General features: G+C 48.1%; 2 protein-coding genes across 2 annotated transcripts; both read left to right on the top strand.

Annotated features, from left to right (window-relative positions):
- Positions 1-2,000: 2,000 nt before the first annotated feature.
- Positions 2,001-7,750, top strand: LOC149854502 (chymotrypsin-like elastase family member 2A). Its single transcript, XM_090023802.1, has 8 exons — positions 2,001-2,040; positions 3,257-3,345; positions 3,438-3,535; positions 3,907-4,029; positions 4,829-4,965; positions 5,689-5,834; positions 6,730-6,879; positions 7,691-7,750. Exons 1-8 carry the CDS (start codon positions 2,001-2,003, stop codon positions 7,748-7,750), a joined length of 843 nt encoding a protein of 280 aa, XP_089879928.1.
- A 2,395-nt stretch (positions 7,751-10,145) lies between these two features.
- On the top strand, positions 10,146-18,481 carry LOC149854501 (chymotrypsin-like elastase family member 2A). Its single transcript, XM_090024669.1, has 8 exons — positions 10,146-10,173; positions 12,052-12,140; positions 12,635-12,732; positions 13,168-13,296; positions 16,393-16,529; positions 17,259-17,404; positions 17,756-17,908; positions 18,464-18,481. Exons 1-8 carry the CDS (start codon positions 10,146-10,148, stop codon positions 18,479-18,481), a joined length of 798 nt encoding a protein of 265 aa, XP_089880795.1.
- Positions 18,482-20,088: the final 1,607 nt, after the last annotated feature.

Genomic DNA, 20,088 nt, shown 5'->3' with positions numbered 1-20,088 from the left:
AGCCATTTTGTGCAAGGGCTCCCTGCCTGCATGGGCCCATCTCAGGGGTTGGGGAGGGCCAGCCCCCCTAGGCTCCTTCCCTCACTTAGTAATGAGGCAGGGGCTCTGTTATGCCAAGTATAAATAATGGAAGTAATCTACACATTTTCCTTGCCAATCAGCATTAGTTAGTGGGATTCAAGCTCGCGAGAGAGCAAACAGCTGCTCCGACTGACATCCAAGTCCCTCGGTGGTTCCCAGTAAAAGGAAGGTCCCTCTGGAGGGGTGGCCGTGGCCCCTTAAGGTTCATCTCATTTAAAGCCTCCAGTTATACTGCACGGAGTTGCACCAGAGGAGGGTCAGTGAGCTTCTCCACCCACGAGTTGCCAAAAGACAGAATCAGAGGTGGGCCCATGGGCGATGTTTCAAACAGCTAAACTATTTGGATGCCTCAGCCCTATCTGCAAAAGGGCCTTATGGTGCATAGGAGCTTGGGAGATTTTGAAAGTCCATGGGACTTTGGTTCCTAAGCTGAGGCTCCTTTTGAGAATAGAGCCCCATACCTTCAAGTCACTTGGTGCCAGTCCCAGCCCTTGCAGTAGGCAGCGTGGGTGACTGCACAAGGTGCCGTGGTTAGGAGGGTGCCACACACACATACACATGAGCAGCCCACGCTCACAGCAGTGCTCTCCCCCCTGCCTCACCACAGATGGGAGGACTGGAGATCAGTTCTGAACTAGGAGAGGCTTTTAGTTCAATTTCCACATCCCTCACGTGGTGGCAGCTCGATGAGATGGTCTCAGCCACTTACGTGAGAGGACGCAGAGGCAAGAGAGCTGCTCACCTCTCAACATGATAATTATTTTCAAAGGAATGCAAGTAATTTGCCTTCTCTTTCATCTGGACTTGCAGATCTCAGAGCATAGATATCTGGTGACCCACAAGATTCCCGCAGGGCAATCCCAGTGAAGGCAGTAACCTCCCATCCAATTTGGGCACCTACAGAGCAGTAACTGCAGTCCTGCAAGTATGATGAGCCACAAACTCCTGCCAACAGTGCCAGGGGAAATGAATAAATACAAATGACTTGAACTTCGGTTTCACCCTCAGATATCAAGATAACTGTGCAACAGCCAGCCCTTCCCTGGAACATTTTGAGGCTGGCCACAAGCACCATCTAATCACCAAGTCTGAAACTCCCAAGCTCTGGACATTTTCCAGGCTGGAAGGGACAGGCTCTGCTTTCCTAAAGGAGGTGCTTTGACCTCCATACCTTTCACTCTGCACAGGGCTGGAGATGTCTTTTTTCTACTGAAACATTAACATGCAGGTCCTGCTGGGTCAGTGCAAGCCTTAGAGAGACTTCATAATGTCTGCTCTGAGATTTCTTAGGGAAAAAAACCACCCCACTCTCTTCATAATGTCTGCTCTGAGATTTCTTAGGGAAAAAAACCACCCCACTCTCCCTTGAGGAGCATCTTTTTCCCCATACCTTTAAATTCCAGTGGTGGTCCCATTACAGTAGCATGTGAACATCAATTCTTTCTTATGAGACATGAACCATTCTAGGTCGGGGTTGGCAACCTATGGGTTGTGGAGCCATTGGATCTGGTCTGCAGAAAGCAGGCCTTATGGGGGTGTCTGCTGGCGACATGCTGCGGCTGGGAGAAGCGGGGGTGATAGTGGGCATTTCTCCCTTGCTGCAGCAGGTAGAAGTGGCTACAGCCAGATCCTAGCGCCGGCCTGTCTTGGACCCAAGCGGGATCATTGCAGCCTGCAACGAGAAAAGGTTGCTGGCCCCTAGATTTTAGGTCATCACTTTTAAACAGGAAAGATGCTTCCATTTCCGCAAAGACACCTGATGTGTCAGTTGCAAATTATATCCCGCCAAGGTTAGGAATGAAATGTCATCTCGTTGCATCACGGCTTTCTGTTGCAACCACTCCCAGCTTTGGGTCAAGCTAGTTCTGCAGTATAAATATGCAGCGGGTGCCTTTGTAGAGCCTGCAGCACGGGGCACCATGTTCAAGTTGGTGTGCATCACCCTGCTCCTGGGCTATGGTAAGTCTTTCACTTATAGTCTCTTCTTTTTGGAAGAGGTGCTTTGCAAATACAGAAGAATGGCAGTATAGTAGGTGCTAGGGGAAGCAGAGGCAGTAACTTTCAGACTCTGGAATTCAGTCTCTGGAGCTCTGCTAAGCAGCAGCTCTGCAGAAAAGGACTTGGGGGTTACAGTGGACAATAAGCTAAATATAAGCCAACAGCATGGGCTTGTCGTGAGGAAGGCTAATAGCATCCTGGGCAGCATTAGTAGGAGCATTGCCAGCAGAACGAAGGAAGCAATTCTTCTCCTCTATTCGGCACTGGTGAGGCCACATCTGGAGTATTATGTCCTGCTTTGGGCCCCCCACTACAGAAAGGATGTGGGCACATTGGAGAGAGTCCAGCGGAGGGCAGTGAAAATGTTCTGGGGGCTGGGGCACACGACTTATGAGGAGAGACTGAGAGAACTGGGCTGATTTAGTTTGGAGAAGAGAAGACTGAGGGGGGATTTGATAGCAGCCTTCAAATCCCTGCAGGCGGGTCCAGAGAGGATGGAGCTGGACTGGGCTCAGTGGTGACAAATGACAGGACAAGGAGCAATGGGCTCAAGCTGCAGCAAGGGAAAAACTCTCTCAGTAGGAGACATGGAACCGGTTACACAGAGAGGTTGTGAAGTCTCCACCCCTGGAGGTTTTTAAGACCTGGACAGACAAAGCTTTGGCTGGGACAATGTAGATGGGGCTGGTCCTGCTTGGAGCAGGGGGTTGGACTAGACGTGACCTCCTGAGGTCCCTTCCAGCCCATATTCTCTATGATGCTATGATCTGCCATTGGAGCACAGGCAGCTGCAATGCAAGCTTCCTGGAAATGGGGTTCAGTCTTCAGCATTTGACAGGTGAACTGTAGACACAAACCTGAGGGGACTCCACAGGATGATTTATTTTCAACCCCCACAGCTTACTGCGTGCACAATTCACTTGCACAGGGCTTCTCCTCCGCCTTTCTAAGCCTTGCTGTGGTGTGGTACAACCCATCTCTTGGTGGGGGCCCCTTTCTTAGATACTCAGCTCAGACAGTGAAGTTATCCGAAATCAATACGATTGTGCTGCAGGAAAGAGGAGCTAGCTTGAATACTTTCTGTACCTCTGAAGACAGGTGGGGGAAGGACTAGGCTAGTATGAAAGTTAAATTGCTTTTAAAACGCTCATCCCCCTATCTCTATTGTATTTCCAAGCCTACAGTTGTGGGATGCCTGCCTTCATACCCATTGCCTCCCGAGTGGTAGGAGGTGAGAATGCCAAACCCCACAGCTGGCCTTGGCAGGTAAAGATCCTGCGTTGCAGCTGACTGAGCCGGGTTCTGAGGCTTTGCCGTCAGTAAAGTCCAGCTAACATCCTCACGTCTTTGAATTCCAGGTTTCCCTCCAGATTATCGAGCCTGGTAGACAGATCCATGTATGTGGTGGCACCCTCATTGCTACCAATTGGGTGCTGACTGCAGCCCACTGTATTAAGTGAGTAAGCAACATGGACAAGAGAAACCAGGTGGGAGAGATGGGCACAAATCAGAACCCAAAGTCTTTTGGTAAGAAATGCCCAGGGTCCTTGAGAAAGGCGCTAGGGAGTCTTGAGAAGCAACGTTGTGAAATACCTTAGGAGCGGGCGATGGTGAAGTGAAGCAAAAATAAGCAATTCACTCTAACAGAGGGCAGACATGGCCTTACACTGCTGTCAGTTAATGGAGCTAACATATTCATTTTCCTTGATGGCCTTGGCACAGTATTGGGGCTGGGCTTAAGCCTTGAAGGGTAGTGGGGTTTTTTGGAGGAAACTAAGAGCCTTGCAAGCTTGTCCACATTTTCTTCTGCTTTGTTGGTTCATACAGCAGAAACAGAAAGTACCTCGTTTACCTGGGGAAGCACAACCTGAAAAAAAATGAACCTGGCTCTCTAGGTATTAAGCCAGAGAAAATCATTGTGAAGGAGGACTGGGACCCCACACGTGTCAGGTAAATCCACCAGTTCCTAAACCACTGGGATGGGGACAGAGGGGATTTGTTTAGTCTCCTCTTTATTGCCTCTATGCACAAGGCTGGGCTTCAACCTGCTGACCTGGACTTTAGCTTCACTCACACTTTCTGATTATGTTCTGGCCTGGCTGGTTGTTCCCTGCTGAATGGGATTTGGTGCACTATTGATCACCAAGGCCCATATTTTAACAGAGAAGGAAGGCACTTGCAGTGCAATGTCTGAGGTTTGGCTGTGGGGGTAGCTCCACGATTTCAGGTTTTGATTGGTTTGCTTGCTCCCATATTACACCCCGGTCATTTGGACAATGCAAATGACAGATCCCAAGGTCTGTATGTAGTGAATAGCGCTCAAGGATGCCCACATGATGCAGGACCCCATGTCTCCCTTCCAAAAGGGTATTGGGGGCCTGGATCCCAGCAGCTGCAGCCGAGACGCACGGTTCTTCTTGGCCACATCAGTTCTGTAATGCTGAGAGAGGTGCCTAGTGCCCCGGCGCATTTGTGGAAATGCTGCTCCTGCTGCATCTTCTTCATGGTAGAAAGCACGTGTCTGCATTTGAGGCTGATGAAAGGCCCTGATCCTGCAGCCTCCCACTAAAACCAGTTTTGTACAGAGAGACTGAGCCAAGCCCCATTGCTGGTATAATCTACAGAAGGGAGCAACTGCAGAGAGAGAGAGAGAGATCCAGGGGAGTTGAACCTCGCCAGGTGCTGTACAGCAATCTCCAGCTGAGATTAACCTCTTCCCCTCTCTGTCCTTCCTTGGTCTGTGTTTCAGAAATGACCTTGCCCTGATCAAACTGTCTCAGCGGGTGAGGCCAAACAACAAAATCCAGCCAGCCTGCCTGCCGCCAGCGGGCTCCATCCTTCCTAACCGCTTCTCCTGCTTTATCACTGGATGGGGGCGACTCAGCAGTAAGTAATGCAGCCTCCCCTAACATCAGGCCTTCCAGTACCTGTAATGTATGTGCCGTAATGCCCACACGTCACACTTCAGGGATGGTACGGAGGGCTCCGTAACTGCATGCCAAGGCCCTTGCCCCTTGACAAGGATGCGAGCCGAGTAGGCTATGCCCCACGCAGCATAGAGAGGGCACTGCGTTGCAGGAGAGCTCTGGGCACACTGATCTGGGCTGATGGCCAAAAAGGGCTTAACAGGGCACACACCTCCCCTAGACTGACCAGACTCCTCAAGCACAAACCGGCTGATCTGGCTCTTCCATGGGAGCCAGAGCACATCTCAACTTCCCAAGGAAACTAAGAAATCACAGAGGGTGGAGATGAAAAAGATTTAAGAGGAGCAGAGTTCAGCTTGTTCCTGGCAGCACATTTCTAGGGCTCCACCCAAGCTAGCTTTCTTCTAATTATCACTTTACACTTCCTTTACCTCATGGGGCAGCACGATCTAGTGGAGGAAACTATCACGAGGCCTTGGGAGACCTTGTTCAACTCTCATCTTCGCCACTGCTCTGCAGGATGGCCCTGGCCAAGTCCCTTTCTCTCTCTCAGACTCCGTTTCCCCATCTGTTTAGTACAGTTTATGATATGAACCAGCCTTGTAAGAAACATTTTGCCTTTCACCTGTGTGTAAAACACTCCTGATGGCCCCACTCTTTTGTGGCCTCCTCTGTTTTACAGCTGGTGGACCCCTCCCTGAAGTCCTCCAGGAGGCAAGGATGCCCATTGTGGATTATGCCACATGCTCTCGGCCAAACTGGTGGGGCAGCATCGTCAAGACTACCATGGTCTGTGCAGGAGGAGACGGAAATGTTTCTGGGTGCAATGTAAGTCCTGCCAGCAATGTCCGCAGTGAGGCTCACAAACTTCTTTAAGAGCTTTGACTGAAAGGCATGGTGAAACTCCATCTCATTGCAAGATATAAGGGAACATCCACAAGTTAAACCAGATCCTGGCACCTCTGCCAGACAAGCCTAGTGGAGGCTGAGGTACCAGGTTAGGGGACTGCAGAGCGGTTCACACTTGGAAAGGGGGTACATTGTCGCAAGAGCCTACAAGCCAAGATCCTGTTATTCCAGACAAGTTCGTTGAATGTGCCATGACACTGTTTCATAAGACACTACTGTCATGAGGGCTATAGGGCACTATCCACCCTGGCCGTTTGTCCCACCAACTACCTGCACCCCAGTGGGATTGCTGCCTACATCTTACGAAATATCTGGAAATCCAAAGCTGTGTGTGCTTATAAAATACTGACCTGCACACACAGGGTTCAGTTTGAGGAAAAAATACTGTTGCAAGTCAATTCTTTTCACCAAAGACAGTAGCCAGCCTGACAGCCCTTATCTCCATCCATGACTGTGTGTTCACCTCTTATTTGCACGTAGACAATAATTCATCCACTTTTAATGGAGCACTTTCACTCAGTCTGTCCGTATCCCCCCTAGCACGAGTGACTTAAATACAGCAAAGAAAATACATGGAGGCTGCGCTTAAAATTTTCAAGGCATTTCTGAACCCAAGGATCGGTTGAAGCTGAGGCATCCCAAGTACAATGCTGGGCCCAGTGCTGATTCTTTCAACTGTGACCTCTGGACAGCATGAGAGGTCCAAAGACATCCAGGCACATTAAGTCAGAGATGCTCTCAGGATCCTCCCCATGTACTAAACTCATCAAGGATTATTACTGCACTAAAGATCTCTGCATTTTATGTTGTCTAGGGGGATTCCGGTGGCCCTTTGATCTGCCGTCCTGGGAGAGTATGGCAGGTGCATGGCATCACAAGCTTTGTGTCTTCCCAGGGCTGCAATATTTTTCAGAAGCCAACTGTCTTCACTCGGGTTTCTGCCTACATTGACTGGATACGAAAGGTGGGTGTCTGCATGTTAAAGCAAAGTGCTGGGGGTTTAACCTTCTCCAGGCAGTTCACATCCCAGCCTAGAAAAGCACACCCAGTTTATCCATCCTAGCCCTCCAGTCCCCTCTTCACCTTTCCTTCCATTTTAGAGCTCTAGGCCCAAGTGTGAGGAAGTTAGGCAAGGAGTCAATGGGCTTGTCTACACGTGGCCCTTTTAAACGGGACTAGCCTACAATCTCCATTTTTAAGGCACATTAAGGGCATGGACACACATGCATTTAATATGCCTTTAAAAAGGGTGATTTTAGGCACAAATAGCTAAGTCACATTAGCCCAAATGTAGACGCTTAACGTGCATTCATGTGGTATGGGACAATGGACACACACCACGTTAATGCGCATTAAAGTGCAACTTAGCTATGTGAGCCTACATTTTCTCCATATCAATGATGGTTAAAAAACAGGGGCTGAGAGCGAGACCTCTATATCCTTACTCAGGTACCAGAAAAAGTGTCCCAGCTCTGAAGAGTGTTGAAGCCTACATGGACTTCAGAGGGATACGAGTGAGGTCTTCTTGGTTCTCAGCAGCAATGAAACCTCAGGCAATTTACTTAGGCACCTGACAAAAGTCCTTCCAGCCTCACTTTAAACTCCCATCTTTGTCACTCTTGGCCTAGAGATTTGATAGAGTGCAGGATACACCATCCGGAGAGCAGACAGCCTGGCTGTACGCCTGAACTCACTTCACTAGGAATTCATTACTCTGGCAAATGGAGCTTATTAATGATAATTCAACTTTTTTTCCTTTTCTTTTCCTCCACCAGACGATGAACATGGAAAGGGATTCTGCTTGTAATGGCACTTGTAATCCCATAACAGCCTAATAACCCCTCTCACCAGAGCTTTCTTGGGTCCAGCTCTGCTTCCATGGCGTCTCTCACTCAGTCGTTCAGTTCTGGAGGCCAGATTTCCACCTGGTGTAAACATGCTTTGTGCCATCGACTTGAACCGCTTACTGGTTTACAACAATGCGGGATCTGTCCTGGGTTCAGGGTCTTTTTTCCATCTTTTCTTTCCATGTATAACTACTGAAGGAAATAAATTGAGACTGGACTCTAGAATCCCAGTGCGTTACTGAGCCAGAGTTAAAACGGACTGTCCACATTGTTTGCTGGAGATGCTGGAAATATATTTGATCCCGACTCAGTGCAGGGAGTACAATATGTGATCTCTCCGGGTTCTTTCCAACCTTACATTTTTTATGATAACTATAATTTGTGTTGTAATAGGATCTACCAGTGCCAATCTTAGTCCACTAGCCACTGGCCAAACAGAACAGAGTTTTAAAGGTATTTGGGAACCTAACTCTCATTGACTTGAGAAAAAGAAGAAAGAAGAGGAGCATAGTAAGGATCCTGGACCTCAGCAAAGCAGACTTAGACTTGCGCAGGGAACTGATGGGCAGGATACCCTGGGAGGCCAGCCTGAGGTTGGAAAGAAGCCCAGAAGAGCTGGCTGTATTTTAAAGAAATGTTACCGAGGGCACAGGAACAAACCATCCTGACACAAAGAAAGACTAGCCAGTATGGCAGAAGACCAGCTTGGCTTAGCAGGGAACTCTTAACTGAGCTAAAACACAAAAACAAAGCTTACAAGGAATGGAAACGTGGACAAATGACTAGGGAGGACTATAAGTGTTGCTTGGGCATGCAAGGATGAAATCAGGAAGGCCAAAGCACCACTAAAGTAGCAGCTAGCAAGGGACACGAAGGGTAACAAGAAGAGTTTCTACAAGTCAGCCAGCAATGAGAGGTGGTGGGAGCTCCATCCTTGGAGGTTTTTAAGACCCAGGTAGACAAAGCCCTGACTGGGATGATCTAGTTGGGGCTGGTCCTGCTTGGAGCAGAGGGTTGGACTAAATGTGACCTCCTGAGGCCCCTACCAACCCTCATTTTCTATGATTCTGTGATTTATGGGGATTAGCTGCCTAGAAATTTTTTGCTGAGGGATTGGCAAGCCAAAGTAGAACAAAAAGACGACACAATCATAGACACACAGAAATAACCAAGGATATTCTATTGGGTGAATGAAGAGAAGAAATTCATATTACGTTGGCTTGATTCCCCCGGCTAGCAATTTACTCAAAAGGGCTGTATCTCAGCTCTGAAACATCCCAAACGAGCATTTTTGTTAACACAAGGTCCAGCGCATAGACCAAGCGTAGTATTACACTCCACAAAGACTGAGGGATCTCCCATCTACCTTGACTTCAATTTGAAGAGGTTTCAGTCACTTCCCTATGCAATAGAATAAGCCTGCTGATGAATGTGCTTCAACCTGTTTCTTTGGAGGACTCCTTTCCCCACAGTCAAACAAAGGTAGATTTTGATTACACACAAAGGTACAGAAAGAGGGGTGAAGATGGAAACTGGAATCAAACTGGGCTTGTTTCTTTAATTCTTACTTTTCAAGGGACAATACGAATTTACCCTGTGTGCTCTGCTATAAGATGTATACAGAAGAGTCCCTAACGAACACAGGTCCAAAAGCTCTGTGCTTTTGGTCAAGAGCTCCATGAATGTCACCAAAAATGATGGAGGAGGGAAAAGCCAACCCTTGGGACTGAGTGCTTCCACTGGCCACCACTAGAGCCCCCAAGGTGCAACCGGCCCATATCCACCAGATCCCAGCCCTCCTGGGCCCGGCTTGCACCTGTACTACTAGAGTCAGGGCCTGCCGCTCTAACAGGGAGCATAAGGGGAAAATGCTGATCCATATGCATTGGCAACTCATGAGAGTCAGATGCTCCTGAGCACTCGCCCATTCATTGCTACCACACATAACCCACCGTGCCTCTGTGTTTTGGGGATAGCACTTCCCTACCTTCCTGGGACACAGAGAAGGGCATGGAGGCTCAGTGGCTCTGAGCATGGAAAGAAAGTCTGCAAGCTGCAGCAGTGGGGACTCGAAATAAAGCAGCCCAGGAGGCAGAGTGTGCAGGGCCCCAGCCTGTCTAGGCTCTCCCCGGACCTCCTCTTGGTGACTTGGTTTGGTGAGAGACTCATCCTTGCAGAAAGCTGTACTGTGAAATATTCCTGTCGACGCTCTACAGCCACCCGCTCTCCTCTGCATGCACTAATTGGCCTTTTAAAACTAAATGGAAGGATGACAGGAAGCACTGGCACACACTAGCAAAAGCCCCCAGCTCCCATCGTCTGGAACATATCCAGAGCATTAGCTGTCACCTGCCAGATGGATCTTGTCAGAGCCCGTGGGCCGATGGCTCTGAGTTTTGACGCGGGCTTTGGTACCTGCTTGAACATTTCTCTGCAGGGGATCAACCAGCATGTCGCAACTCTGAGCCAATTCTGGAGCAGTTCAGAGCTCAGACATTAAGGCATGATAGAGTGGCAAGGTGCAGCCTCTGCCAAACTCCACGTGTTGGCGAAGGCTCTAGGGCTGTATCCCAAGGACAGGACTGAGCATAAGTATCATGGGGGGGAGTGAGTAGCTCAGACAATTTAAGGCAACAAATTGGCCCCGACCACAAAGTCTCACGTTCTTGATCTGGCCCCAAGTGGAGAGAGAAGGAGTGATCTAATGAGTATAGCTCTGTGGTGGTGTCAGGAGACCCCGGTTCAGGTCCTCGTTCTCTCAGGGACCTCTTCTTTGACCCTGGACACGGCACCTAAAATCCTGGTGCCTCCATAAAACATGGACAATAGCACTATCCAGCACACAAGGCGCGCCGTCAGGATCAATAAATTACAGACTGTGAGTTGCTCAGATACTATAGTAATGGGGATCAAAGTGGGGAGGAAGATGCTCTCAAGAATCAGCAGTTGATGAGCAGTTTCTCAGCTCCCATGATGGAGTTTTCTTACTACAGGTATTCATCTACCACTGGCAGGGCAGGCAACACCATACAGGTACCTGCTGGGGAAGCTGCCTACTCCAAAGAGCTGGTGTTTTTGTAACCACCCCTCAAAACCCCTTCTCCAAGCTGCAAAGGCACTGGATCCCAATTCCCCCTCACAGTGACGGCTGCATATTTGGGAGCAGAACAGCTGCAAAAGGGGAATTTCTGGTTTGGGAGAAATTTCACCATCTTGCGTTTTGTTCCGGTTCAGAACAAAACAAGCTCTTTCCAGTTTTCCCCACGAAACAGCGTTTTCAAGCAGTGTTTGGAGGGTGAAGTTTCTTCCAAAAATTATTTTTTGTGGTCTTTCCTTCTTTGTTGTTTTGCCACTTCGTGCCACGTTAGTAGTAGGAATAGATTTGTTATGACTCCTGACATGGCAGGAGGACATAAGAGAGTACTGAAGGGCCTTGGACGGCAACGTGCTTATTTTAGCAGACAGCTTGGTTGAAAATCTTTCACCATCTTTTCTAGACCAGGGTGTCTCTAGTTTGTCTTTATTTGAAATGGAGACAGCTGGATGCACCCCGTATGATCTAGACAGGAAGATCAGCTGTTCCAGGTGATGATAAGTTGACACTGCCACCCTTTGATCAATTCTAAAAAATAAAAATAGGCTATTGTAAGCACGGCCCCAAAGTTATCCTGACACGTCAGGACTGGCAGTGCCTAAAGTGCACTGACACTAGTGATGGGTCACGATATTAATGCCACATAGGAATTTCCTCTTGTATAATATATCGGCAAGCATAACTCAAGGTTGTGGGATAGCAAACAGCTGGAACAAATATCTTCCAGCTCACCTGGCGCTCCCCACCATCCCTCAACAAAAAAAAACAAACCCAGATGGAGCCTGGATTTCAAAGTCTAGCTACCTTGACCTTTTCTGGAAGTATGTCCCATTGTTGTAAAACTTTCCACTGGTGACAGAGCAGCGCTCCATCCCAGACGGTATCTCCCAGAGATAAGCTGCAGCTACATAAGACGGCTCAGGAGACAAACATTCACAGCACGCTGCCCTGGGACACCATGATCACGATCCTATTTGCGGCACTCACTTTGACCCCTGGGGGTATGTATCCAGCTCATACGCAGCTTTTTATCTTGCCTGCTCTCTAGACTAACCCTATCTCCCTCCTACCAGTCAGAAACATGCAGGTTCTCAGTTACTGGGGTGAGGGGCACACTGTAACAACCAGAACAGAATCGGAGATGGCTTGATATGTGCCTGTTTCTAAAGTGGATCCCGCCATGTCTCTCTTGCAGTCCTCAGTTGTGGGGATCCCATCTACAAACCCTTTTTGTCCCGAGTGGTTGGAGGGGACAACGCAAGACCATACAGCTGGCCATGGCAGGTTTGTGATTCCCCATCTCCTCAATCCATTTCTAAGAGGTTTCTGAGCCCTGCCTATGATCTGTTCCAAGATCTCCAAGAACGGTCTCGCTATCAGTTATCAGGGCCTTGTTGGTTTGGTTGAAAACGGGATGGAAAAAATAATGGGGGGAGAAACAGTGCGCCCCTATCTGCTTCAATAAAGTCTCTAACCGATCACAGGACCAGATAACAGCAGCTGCCAACATTTTCCAATCTATTTCTACACGGACTAGTAAAGAGCTGTTTAACCACTATGTTTCTCTATAGCTAATAAATTCTGTCTGGAGCAAGCCGTGCAAATAGCTTTGGAAAAGCAACACTGAATAGAAACCTTGGGGGAAAACCCTTTTCCTAAGACAGTAATCCTGATTCAAAGTCTGGGGTGTTTCGATGGTCCTCGTCCTGTCCCTTCCCCAGTTGTGCCGTGGGACACCAGTCAGCTGCATTCCTAGCGTTTTCACATTTTGCTCCTAGGCCTCCCTTCAATACTCTTACAGTGGTGGATGGTTTCACACCTGTGGAGGAACCCTCATTGCAACCAACTGGGTCATGACAGCTGCTCACTGCATCAGGTAAATCAGCTGGAGAACCTCGGCCAGCCATTTATGCTAATGTTATATCCAGAAATCAGCATACAATCTGCAACCAAAGCCCATCCAAAACAGGCTCTTCCATGCCAAATAGGATCATCGAGTCCAAAGTCTCATCATTTCTGGACAACAGTCAACAATTTCCCAGGTCTCCCACCAACAAAAGCATGGCTAATATGCACCATGCCCTGAATTATCATCTTAATGTTACATGAATACGGATCAATTAAACCCAGTTAAACAGGCTTAACTTTGCTCAAGAGGGTTGCTAGCAGGTATTGCTCTGTCATTTAAACATAGCTCCCACAAACACTTCCTGGCCCTTATTTAACCACCTTTCCCAAAGATGCACCCAGCTTTACGGCAAGCCAGGAGCCACACAACTCAACGGTTCTCTCTGGTTCTTTTCCTTCTCAGTTCCTCTCGGACATATCGGGTGCTTCTTGGAAAATATAACCTATACGCTGAAGAAAACGGATCGGTTGCAGCATCTCCAGCAAAAATCATTGTCCATGAGAAGTGGAACCCTAACAAGATCTCCAACGGGTAAGTCAATGGCAGTTTTGTATGGAAGGGCTAAGAGATGATATCATAAACCAAGCATCTGAGACCTACCAGCCCTGAACCCCAACTCAAAAGCTGTAGCCACCGGTAAGAGCTTAGACTCGTATCAAGGTTTCCAAAATGGTGGAATGTTGCATTTGGAGAGAGATAATCCAACACGAGGCCTTTCCTATCCCAGATGACGGGGTGCCCGACTCCATCAACACATCCCCTCTCTCACCAGGACACATGCCAAGAGTAGGGGATATTTCCTCTCTCTCTCCATACTTCTTACTTTCCCCCATCCAGAAATTTCAGACATGCAACCTAAGCTGCTGAGGGATTGTGATGATCATTTAGGTTTCAACAGCAGCTTTCATAAAAAGCATGGGTGAAATAGCTAAAAAAGAATCATAGCAAATTAGGGTTGGAAGGGACCTCAGGAGGTCATGTCTAGTCCAACCCCCTGCTCAAAGCAGGACCAGACCCAACTACATCATCCCAGCCAAGGCTTTATTGAACTGGGCCTTAAAAACTTCCAAGGAAATCCCATAACCCCTTTGGGCAACCTTGTCCAGTGTTTCCAGTCCTCCTGATAAGAGGTTTTTCTTAAATATCCAACCTAAACTTCCCTTGCCACAACTTCAGCCCATTGCTTCTTGTTCTGCCATCACCGAGATCAGTCCAGTTCCATCCTCTTGGCAACCACCTTTCAGGGAGTCAACGGCTGCTGTTAAAATCCCCCCTCAGTCTTCTCTTCCACAGACTAAATAAGCCCAGTTCCCTCGGCCACTCCTTATCACCAGACATGTGCCCCAGCCCCCGAGACATTTTCATTGCCTTCCACTGGAATCTTTCCAACTTGCTCACACCCTTTCTATAGTAGGGGGCCCAAAACTGGACACAGGACTAAAGATGTGGCCTCCCCAGTGCCGTATAGAGGGGAATAATCACCTCCCTCAATCTGCTGGTAATGCTTCTACTAATGCAGCCCAGGATGCCATTAGCCTTCCTCTCAACAAGGGCACACTGTTCGTTTGTTATACATACAGCTCTTACACTTGCAGCTCAAGCTGCCAGCACTGAGCAGCTCCAGTAGCATTCAGTACAAATTGTTGTTTAGCACAGCTCTACGCTGCCAAATGCATAACCCGCTCCACTGAGCACGGCCTCCAGCCTTATAATGGGGAGAAGTGACACCTCATCAGACAGGGGTGCTGAGCCGTGCAGTCAGCCGACATCAAGTCCTGCAAAACCCTCAAGTGAACAGTCCTATTAGATATCCAGGTTGTAGCCATTTTGGTCTAGAGGAAAAAGCAATCAGGATGCATGCCAGAGGTGATCTCTTTTATTAGACCAACTAGATTTTTGCCGCAAAAAAATATATATATATTTTCAATTTTAAATTAAAGAATTTTTTTTTGCAAAAATCTAACTGGCCTAATAAAAGAGATGACCTCTACCGTGAGTCCCGATTGCTCGGTCCTATTAGAATGATTTGTAATTTGGGTTAAACCGAGGTTGCTGAAGGTGCCTTCAGCCTGAGTGCATTAGCACAAGCGTCACCGACCTCAGCATCACAGGTGTTGTGGTTTCAAGGACAAGGCCGTCCCCTCTTCCCAAACCAGACTCAACCTGTTCCTTTAGAGGAGCCTGAAAGCAAAGCATCTGCAAAGCTTTCTACAATGCCTCATAGGCTTATAAATGTGGACAACTCTGTCCTCTGAACTCGACAGCCCCTGGACAGTCCTCTTGATTTTTAGTAACCCAGACAATCTGAGGTTTTGTAAGACTAGGGCACAATATTTACTTATTTAGCTCTCTGCAAACCAAAGGATCCCCCGCTTGGTCCCCCGAAGGCTTTTCAAGCTCTTTAAACACAGCCACCTCTGGAAAGGCAAAGCAGAGTGGGGTAGGAGGTGGAGAAACAGAGGGGAATAGTTTGAGCAAACCAGCGTTAAAAAAAAAGGAACATTTCTATTTGCATTGAGTAGGCTTTGTACAGCTGAACACCGAGTCAGCAGCAAATGCAATAGCAAAGGCCTCCCTGGCTTTGCTTAGCACAGGCAGGAGAGTTGAGCAGCTCTCTTGCAGGGCCTGCATGCAGGGTATGTTCAGGGTAGGGCAGCACCAGCTTCATGGAGGCTGAGGAAACACTAGTGAATCCCCTTTGCATAGGGAGGTGCAGCCAAAAAAATCATCTGATGCCCTCCAGAGACTCACCACTGCCTGGCGAGACAGAAGCTGCTGAAAGGCTGAGCTTCCCAGCTGTTCTGGAAGAGATAGAGCTGTCAGCCACCGTGTGGGTAACAATCTGGGGACAGGCTGAGCAGCTGAGGGAATATCACCCATTGCAGGCAGGGAAAAGAAAAAAAAGCAGCAACTTCGAACGAAGGAGCCCAAAATTCTCAGGGCCCCTGGACATATTTCACTCCTGCTGTCACAGACTGTGCTTGTAGTGCTTTCCACACACAGGCTGAGCCTTACTAAGTAACTCTGTGCTGGAAAACACGGCTGCATGGATTTCTCCATGGAGCACGGGGATCTTTATGCCTGAATTTGACCCTGGATTTGCATGAAGCAATGCCTTACTTAGGGAAAGAGAAAACCATGCAATGGCTGAGATAGCCAAAGGTCCCTCACGGCATCAGCAGCCAGAAGGGCGAGTAGCTGCTGATCTCAAGGGCTGCCCAGTAGAGAGCTGGGAGACAGTCCTACCTTTGGTTCTGCTGCATTTGCTGCGGGGATGCTGTCTGATGCTGCCTGGCGCAGTGGGTACAGAATTGTAATTGTTTCTGGGTCAGGAGATCACCCCAGGCTACCTCCACATACATCCCAGGCAGTGCTGTGCCTGGGAGCAGCTCATTAGCCCATGCCTTTCAGCTCCAGGTGATGCTGAGGCCAATTAGCCAGCTGGCAATTCTGTTCTGGGGCAGTTGCAGTGCCTGGAGCCTGAAGCGATGGAAATGCCTGCGGAGGTCTGGGGACTGTTCTTGGCCTTGCTCCTCGAAGGCCAGTTGTTTGCTGTGAAATGGGAGAAACAGCTCTGTAGGCACGAAGCACTAATGCCTTTCCTCCACCCCCCTAATGTTTTTGCAGGTACGACATTGCTTTGATCAAACTTTCTCAGCATGTCCAACTGAGCGATAAAATCCAGCTCGCTTGCCTCCCCCCACCAGGCAGCATCCTTACCGAGAAAGCCATCTGCTACGTGACAGGATGGGGAAGGCTGCAGAGTAAGTGCCTATATAGCTGAATAATGAAATAAAGCCCTTTGGAATTAAGCTCTCCTTTGGGACTGAGGTTTATAGTCAGTGGCCCGTGCCTCCTCAGGGGGAGAAGGCATTTGATCTGGCTCTAGCTTCATTCACGTAGCAGAGAGATTTTTCTATGGCAGAACGTTTTGCTCACACAATAGGACTCCGACCCTGCGTAAGGGCTCAGGGTGACCTGAAATACAAAGGCGGCTGCTGGGTCGATAAATGCTAATATGCCCAGTGGAACAGGTGAAAAGCCAGTTAATGTTGCCAATAGAGCCCCAAAGGGGAAGTCTTTTGATGCACAGAAAAAATGAGGGCAGGCTCCCCACATCCGCCTCACCCCTGTTCTTCCTTCCTGATTTGAGGGCATCAGAGGGTGAAAAAGCAGCACTTGACCTTCTTATTACACTTGGTCCTCAAATGGTAAGGGCCAGAACTGGCCCATCAGCTTCTGTTGTCCACATCACTGCTTCGCTGAAGAGCCATTTGTAATGGAATGAGGATTTTGAGTCTAACTGAGACATTCCCCTCTATGAGGAATACAGCAGGGACTGGAGTTGGCCACTACCCTGGTCACAGACTCCCTGGTGACTTGTCCCTGGAGGAACCACAAATCCTGTCTTGCAAGGAGGGTTGCCTACAATCTCCGTTTGATTCCTGAATTATCTGTGGGAAGGCAACTCCCTTGTCTCTGTTCTCCTCCAGCAAACGGTGACCTCCCAGATGTATTGCAGCAAGGCCATTTGCTCGTGGTACCTTATCCCATCTGTTCCAGCCCTGACTGGTGGGGGACCGTAGTGAAAACCAACATGATCTGCGCTGGTGGCGATGGGGTGATTTCCAGCTGCAACGTGAGTCTGAGGACCATGGGACTTCTGCGCTTGGCTTTAAACTCAGACTTGGGCATTGGTAGGGGGGGCCAGAGCCCTTCAGTGTTAGCTGTATTTTGAAACTTCTCCCCATCACTCATCAGCTGACCTCACCAAGGAATATTTGGTAAATGTTTTTTCGCATCTTCTGTGGCCCGTACACAGACCTTTCATCTGCAACTGGGCCCATGCTCAGGCTCTGGTCTCACTACCCTGTCCCATCTCCAGCATTATGACAGAGCTGGGCCAGTGATGGCCTCTCTCCTGCCACAAAGATAGATATGGCTTTTCCATGCCAGGATCACCAATAATGGTGTTTCTCCTTCCTCACAGGGGGACTCTGGTGGCCCACTGAACTGTCAACGTGCCGACGGCAACTGGGAAGTGAATGGTATAGTCAGCTTTGGCTCCTCCCTTGGCTGCAATTACTACCACAAGCCTTCCGTCTTCACCCGTGTCTCCGCCTTCAATGACTGGATCAGCAATGTAAGGCTCTTGCCTCTACTGCCCAGCCAGGAGAGCAGCTCTGCTTTGTTAACTTGTAAATGGGTTATTTTAGCTACTTGGCAATGCCCAATTTCAATTTAAAGGGCTTGTCTCAAAGGGGAGATTGCCCTGAACAGGTATTCTTCTGGTGTAAGACTCTTAGGGAACATCTACATGGAAAAAGAGCCACAGCAGGGATTGCTACAGTGAAGCAGGTGTTTTAGGAAATTGCTTATCAATTGTTAGAGATTACAATAGGCTTCTTATAGCTTCCCACAGACCGTAACAATTGCATCAGGAGAAAATAACACAGGTTGCTCCTGTCTATGATATTCTGATATTATCATCAATAATTTGCTATCTAGAAAGGTATCCTCCTAAATAGAAGGGGTGACCCGAGTACTTGTCTTACTTATTCAAGCAGAGAGAACACTATAGGACTTATAAATGCATATTTAAAAGGTAGGATTTGTGGAGTTTGGATGTACAGCATGGTGTTTGCCAGTTCTCTTAGTTTGCCAGTCTGATCTGTGCCTTGTTCTATATTTTCTGCAGGTTATGCAAAAATACTAACCCAAAAAGACCTGAGTAATGCACCAAGATGGGACCACAGAAACAAAAGCAGTTTGAAATAAAGGCAACATTGGGAAACTGAAGTCACAGCTGATGTGCTGGAGGAGTTTGTGTATAAGTAAAAAGCAAAACAAAAAACCCCCTAAGATCTATTTTGCAATGCATGGATAATGCATGTCTCTGGGGAAGGAAGGAAATAGGAGGAAAGGAGGTTGCCTTGCTGCAGGGAAGTCTGCAAAGGAGTATTTATTCCAGTAAATAAAAGCGAAGGTTGAAAAAGTGGTGCAATAGAGTAGGATCAACCTGATAGGAGAGATATATAACCCCATTCTCCCCTCTCACTGCACCTTCTCTTGCACCCTTCCCATTGCCCGCTACTCTTTGCCTTGTGCCTGAATTGACCACACAAGAACTACAGGATCCCTAAGTAACATGACAGTCTCATGCCACAGAATACACAAGATGCACAGAACCCCCAGCCATTCCCTCTATTCAGTGATTTGATGCGACACTCTCTGCACCTTGCCCGCCCATGGCACTCTGTATGCAAGCAACCTTGCAGAGAATGCTGTCCAAAGAGCAAGCCGCTAGCAGTAGCAAACTATGTGAAAGCCACTTGGAAATAGAGGTAGGCTTTTAGAGACTGATGGCAATTCCCAATGCACTTAGACCCTTTCAAGGTGAATAAAGCCCATATCTCTTACATCTCCTTGACACCCCATCAATCTCCAGTGAGGAGGAGTTCCATGAGTATACCCAGAGAAGAAAAAAGCCTGTGCTTGTTTTCTTGCTACAATTTCCTCCTATCCCCAAGGGACTAGGACAAAGATATAAATTCACCTGCTCCACCTTGAGCTAGGAACTCTCCACTGAAAGTGAACTGGGAAGGTTGATGGTCACCTCCACCCCAATCCCATTAATCAAAGGAGCTCGGCTGCTCCAGAAAGCAAACACTGGATGACTGGTCAATCATCGCAACCAGGAGTATGACTTGTCAATCATCGCAACCAGGAGTATCTAGTTGTTGCTTCTAGAAACCAGGAGACTAAGGAAGGTCAGAAAGGCCAGATCCTCACCTGCCTCTGCAAATAAGGTAGAGGAAGTGGTCTAAGAACAACGAGAACTCAGAACAGCGAACACTTCTGTGACTTTTTAGAGTACAAATTCCATTATGCTGAAGGGCCAAGATGGGGAAGCCATTAGGACTTGAGCCATTTCCTGCTCCGTCTCATCTTTCCTAGCTCCATAGTGGGAAGGGGGGAAAAAAAGTTGCACATACGCTGTTTGATTTTGTATACAAAAGCAATCATATTTGATAGAAGATAAAGACCTTAAGTCTGTTATAGAGGAAAAGTAATTTAATTTTTTCTTAGAACAGTAACATCAGGAATAAGTATTCTGATTTTCTTTAAATAGAATCAGTTGGACCTCAACCATCAGACTGGCTGGTGTTCCTAGCAAGTCTGAATGGTTGCAGCTGCAATCATTCAATAGTGGGAAATCCAAGAGACCGCAAAATATGCTTTGTGACACAGCTTTTATTCTCCCTGTTCGTGAGAGAAGCCAGTCACTGTAGCTAAGAGAAGTTTGGGGGATGCCAGGCCAGC

Source organism: Crocodylus siamensis, chromosome 12 (genome assembly GCF_052110815.1).
Source record: "Crocodylus siamensis isolate JL-2025a chromosome 12, ASM5211081v1, whole genome shotgun sequence".
NCBI classification, from domain to species: Eukaryota; Metazoa; Chordata; order Crocodylia; family Crocodylidae; genus Crocodylus; species Crocodylus siamensis.
This window is presented reverse-complemented; position numbering and strand designations above follow the sequence as displayed.